Below are 5,085 nucleotides of genomic sequence, written 5' to 3' on the forward strand. Positions count from 1 at the left end.
AAAAAAAAAAAAGAAAGACAGAAAAAGAAGAAGTAGCTTGTTACTTAGATCCCAAGAAGAGGAGACATACTAAGCCATTGCATGCCATGCAGGACCACACAGAGGAATCACCAGGGTTGGAGGGGGGGGGGCGTGCAGAGGGAGGGAGGGGGAAAGATGGGCAAAAGTCTGCATTGTGGCCTCTGTAGGAAGCAACAGGCAAGACAGGGTAAGCAGACTCAGGACGGCCTAGTTTGAATCATTTTTGTAGGCTCTGGGGTGTAGGGACTGTCCTTAGTTGTCTGGTACCCAGCCCTGGGTGATTAGAGTGGGGGTGGGGTGGGGACAGTGGCTTGTAGTATGAGAGCTCAATGAGGGAGATGGTTGGGGGGTGTGGGCTCTGGATTTGTTGGTTTGCATTTGAAAGGTATGCTGGGCAGTGAGTTTTTTGTTGTCTCTAAGAATTAGCTAGGCCTGGAAGGGGCTCTTCTCCAGTCTGCAAGGCCCCAGATGCAGAAAATAAGAGAATATGCTTAGTATAGCCAAGAAGGCCTTCCAGTGGCAGGAAAAAGCAAGATGTGGAGAGATGTGACGATCCCTGTCTCTGCCTGAAATCTGGAAGCCCAAAACCAAGGGAGGTCTCCCAAGTCCTCATCCTGAGCCTCTTCATGAGGGGGTGACGCTGATTCTGGCCTTTGACCTCTCACTGCACTTGGGATGTCCCTCAGGGCCAAGCCACAGACATTGCCATCCAGGCAGAGGAGATCATGAAACTCAAGAAACAGCTCTACAACATCTATGCCAAGCACACCAAGCAGAGCCTGCAGGTGATCGGTGAGTGCCCCTGCTCCCAGCTGCCCTGCTTTATTTAGTCAGTGCATACAAACACACCATATATTGTTCTAAGCCAGGGCTCCTCAGTCTCAGCCCTGTGGACATCATCCTCTGTGGTGGGGACTGTCCTGGGCCCTGTAGGGCATCATCTCTGGCCTCCACCCACTGAATACCACTAGCCTCCACCAGTTGTAAGAAGCAAAAAATGTCTCCAGATATCACCAAGTATATCCTAGTGGGTAGAATCATGTCTAGGTAAGAAACACTGTTCTGAGCCCTTAGAAAATAAACTTATAGAATCCTCACCAAAAAAACTTCATTGAAATTGAAAGGTTTGAACATGGTCTTCAAAAAGAAATGATGATGTTTAATAATATGTATAACATCACTCGTTATTAGGTATTAGGGAAAGGAAATTAAAACCACAGTAAGATGCCATTTCAGTCTCTACAACAACAAAGATATATATATAAGAAAAAAAAACCCTGACAATATGAAGTGCTGATGAGGGCATAGAGTACCTGGAATGCTTATTTACTACAGGTGGATGTGAAAATGGAACTACTACTTTGGAAAGCTGTTTGGCATTACTAGCTAAGGCTAAACGTGCAGAAAGATCCGTTGGCTCCCCTGCTCAGTGTGTAACTATGGATGCTTGTGTCCATGAAAGATGTGTATGGGGACACAATGGCAATCCGGTTCATGGGAGCCCCAAACTGGCCCAGTGCCAATAGCATTAGCTGTGGTTTAAACAACAAAAATAGGTAGAGCTAATCTGCTGTGAGGGTAGGAGTTACTTTGGGGCATAGGGAGCAGGTGGAGAAGATTAGTGACTGACACCCAAGCGAGATTTTGGGGAAGCTAGTAATGTTCCATCTTTTGGGCTGAATGCCGGTCCTGTGGGTATGTTCAGTCTGAAAAGCCATCTTGGTATACATTTGTGAATTGTACCCTTTCCTGGATATGTATTAATAAAAGGTAAAAAAAGGACAGGTGCAGGGGTTCATGCCTATAATCCCAGCACTTTGGGAGGCTGAGGCAGGTGGATTGCTTGAGCTCACAAGTTCCAGACCAGCCCGAGCAAAAAATCAAGACCCTGTCTCTACTAAAAATAGAAAAACTGAGGCAAGAGGATCGCTTGAGCCAAAGTTGGAGGTTACTGTGAGCTATGATGCCACGCACCACGGCACTCTACCCAGGGTTACAGCTTGAGGCTCTTTCTCAAAAAAAAAAAAAAAAAAATTGGAATATGTATTTTACTGATGGGGAAATGGAGCCACAGAGTGAAGAGGTCAAAATCAAATAGGGAAGAATTGGTGTAATGAGGGCGTGTCTTACTCAACTTGGGCTGCCTAACAAAATACCGTAGACTGGGGGGAGGGGCCTAAACAAGAGAGATTTGTTTTTCATAAAGGCTGGAAGTCTAAGATCAGGGTACTGGCTGGTTGGGTTCCTGGCGAAGGATCCCCTCCTGGCTTATGGACCTTCTCACTGTGTCCTTGCATGGTGGAGAGAGAGCAAGCTCTCTGGAGTCTCTTCTTAAAATGGCACTAATCGGCTTGACGCCTGTGGCTCAAGTGGCTAAGGCGCCAGCCACATACACCTAAGGTGGCGGGTTCGAATCCAGCCTGGGCCTGCCAAACAACAATGATGGCTACAACCAAAAAAAAAAAAAAATAGCCAGGCGTTGTGGCTGGCGCCTGTGGTCCCAGCTACTTGGGAGGCGGAGGCAGGAGACTCACTTGAGCCCAGGAGTTGGAGGTTGCTGTGAGCTTGGGGACAGCTTGAGGCTCTGTCTCCAAAAAAAAAAAAAAAAAAAAAGGCACTAATCCTATCATGGGGGCCCACCCTCATGACCTCATCTAACCCTAGGTTGTGCTGGGTTAGACTGAGGGAAAAACAGGATTGCTTGAGCCCAGGGCAACAGAATAAGACTGTCTCAAAAAATGAAAAAAGGCCTTATCTCTAAATACTATCCCTTTGGGGGCTAGGGCTTCAACATAGGGATGGGGGCGGGGGGCACAAACATTCAGGCCAGTCCGGCCCTAGCTCTCTGTTCTTACCCTCATATGTACCACCTCCTGCTTCCCCCACCAGAGTCGGCCATGGAGAGGGACCGCTACATGAGCCCCATGGAGGCCCAGGAATTTGGCATCTTAGACAAGGTTTTGGTCCACCCTCCCCAGGATGGTGAGGACGAGCCTGAGCTGGTGCAGAAGGAACCTGTGATGGCAACAACAGTGGCAGACCCTGTCCCAGCAAGCTCCTGAGAGAATGGCACCTCATCTTCAGAGTCATGTTGAGGGGCCAGGTGCCAGCCAGGCCCCTAAATGAGCCCTGGTCACCCCTTGCTGCTGAGCCTGGAGAGTCCCCTTGAGGAACTTTGGATTTAAGGGGTGCCCCTGCAATGGGACAACCTGGCTGAGACACTGTCGTTTTTAATTAAAATCTTTTGTGTTTTTGCTCTGCATCTGAGGCACTTTTCATCTCCACTTCTTGAAGGTGTTCATAGGTCCTTTCTGCTTCCACTTTGACACTGAGACTTGGACCCTCCCTTCCTTCAGCAAACACTCCTGAGTATGTTCTATACTCAAGGCACTGTTCTGAAGGCTGCAGCATACTGTGAAGAAAACACAAAAAATTGTTCTCAAAGAGCCTCCATTCTTGTGAGGTTAAGACAGTTTAAAAAACCAAAAATTTAGCCTAAGGAATAAGACCCCTATCTCTACTAAAAATAGAAAATCTAGCCAGGTATTGTGGCAGGTGCCTGTAGTACTAGCTACTTGGGAGGCTGAGACAAGAGGATCACTTGAGCCCAAGAGTTTGAGGTTGCTGTGAGCTATGACACCATGGTACTCTACCCAAGGCACAGAGTAACACTCTTGTCTCCAAAAAAAAAAAAAAAAATTTGGCTGGGTATGATGGTTCCTGCCCTCTAATTTTGGGAGGCATTTTGGGATCCCTTACTTTGGTTCCTCCCACGTGCTAGGTGCTAGGCACAATCCTGCTATAGTACTTTTGCACTGGCTGTGCCCTCTGCCTGGACTGCTCTTCCCCTAGATAGCAACATGGCTTCATCCCTCACCTTCAGGTGTCAAATGTCACCACCTCAGTGAGGTCTTCCCTGACCACCCCATAAAAAACTAATTCTCAGACACAACAGCTACCCATATACCACCTTCCCTGTTTCTTTCTTTTGTTTTTTTGGTTTTTTTAACAGCAAGGGTCTTGGTCTGTTGCCTGGGTTGGAGTGCAGTAGCACAGTCAGCTCACTGCAACCTTAAAGTCCAGGGCTCATGCAATCCTCCCACATCAGCCTCTCCATAATAAAAATGTGCCACCATACCTGGATAATTCTTAAATTACAAAAAAATTGTACAGATGGTGTTTTGCTATGTTGCCTGTTGCCCAGGCTGGTCTCCAACTGGCTTCAAGTGATCATCCCGAACCTTGGCCTCCCAAAGTGCTAGCAAGATTTCTAGCTAGGTTTTAAAGGCAGGGCTAGGGTGTGAGATCTGTGTGACAGAGAAAGAGCAGTCTCAAACCTCTAAGCTGTTGACCCAAAGCAACCAGAAAGATAACTTCACCAGAGATGGGAAGCCTAGGGGAGGAGCAGGATTGGGGTGGGGATGAGGAGTTATTTTGGGTAAGTTGCATCTGGTGTTTGATAGTCAAGAGGTTAAAATTAAAATGTAGATGACATTGCATATGGATGAATAAGCTGGCCATACCAAGACCTGACTATTGGATTTGGCACTTTGAGTGCTGTGGGAGTCAAAAGCCAGAACCAGAAAAAAAGAAGGAGGGGAGTGGGGGATATTGGAAATAGACAAGTTTTTTTGAAGAATTTTGATAATCAAGGAACGCAGAGGTCTGGAAGATGTAGCTGGAGGGAAAGTTAGGGTCAATTTCTTTTAAAATTAAGAGCTTGGGGGTAATAGTCTCTGGTTACAATTTTTTGGCCTTTTCATTATGGATTATTTATTTAAGATATACATTATTTAGGCTGGATGCAGTGGCCCATGCCTGTAATTCCAGCACTCTGGGAGACTGAAGTGGAAGGATCACTTGAGGCCAGGAGTTTGAGACTAGCCAGGGCAACATACAAGATCCAGTCTCTAAAAAAAAGATAAAAATTAGCAGGGCTTGGCCAGGCCCGTGGCTCATGCCTTTAATCCTAGCAATCTGGGAGGTCAAGGCGGTTGGATTGCTTGAGCTCACAAATTCAAGAGCAGCCTGAGCAAAAATAGAGACCCCCATCTCTACTAAAAA

General features: G+C 46.9%; 1 protein-coding gene across 1 annotated transcript in view; it reads left to right on the plus strand.

Annotated features, from left to right (window-relative positions):
* CLPP (caseinolytic mitochondrial matrix peptidase proteolytic subunit) overlaps positions 1–3,283 on the plus strand; it is a 7,028-nt gene extending 3,745 nt beyond the window's left edge. The window contains exons 5-6 of the mRNA XM_003797988.2: positions 708–813; positions 2,911–3,283. Of these exons, the coding sequence (XP_003798036.1) occupies positions 708–813; positions 2,911–3,083 (279 nt within the window). The 3' untranslated portion in view covers positions 3,084–3,283. The remainder of the gene's footprint in view (positions 1–707; positions 814–2,910) is intronic.
* The last annotated feature ends 1,802 nt before the right edge of the window (positions 3,284–5,085 follow it).

This window comes from Otolemur garnettii, unplaced genomic scaffold (genome assembly GCF_000181295.1).
Source record: "Otolemur garnettii isolate 467f Iridium unplaced genomic scaffold, OtoGar3 scaffold00127, whole genome shotgun sequence".
Lineage (NCBI taxonomy): Eukaryota > Metazoa > Chordata > Mammalia > Primates > Galagidae > Otolemur > Otolemur garnettii.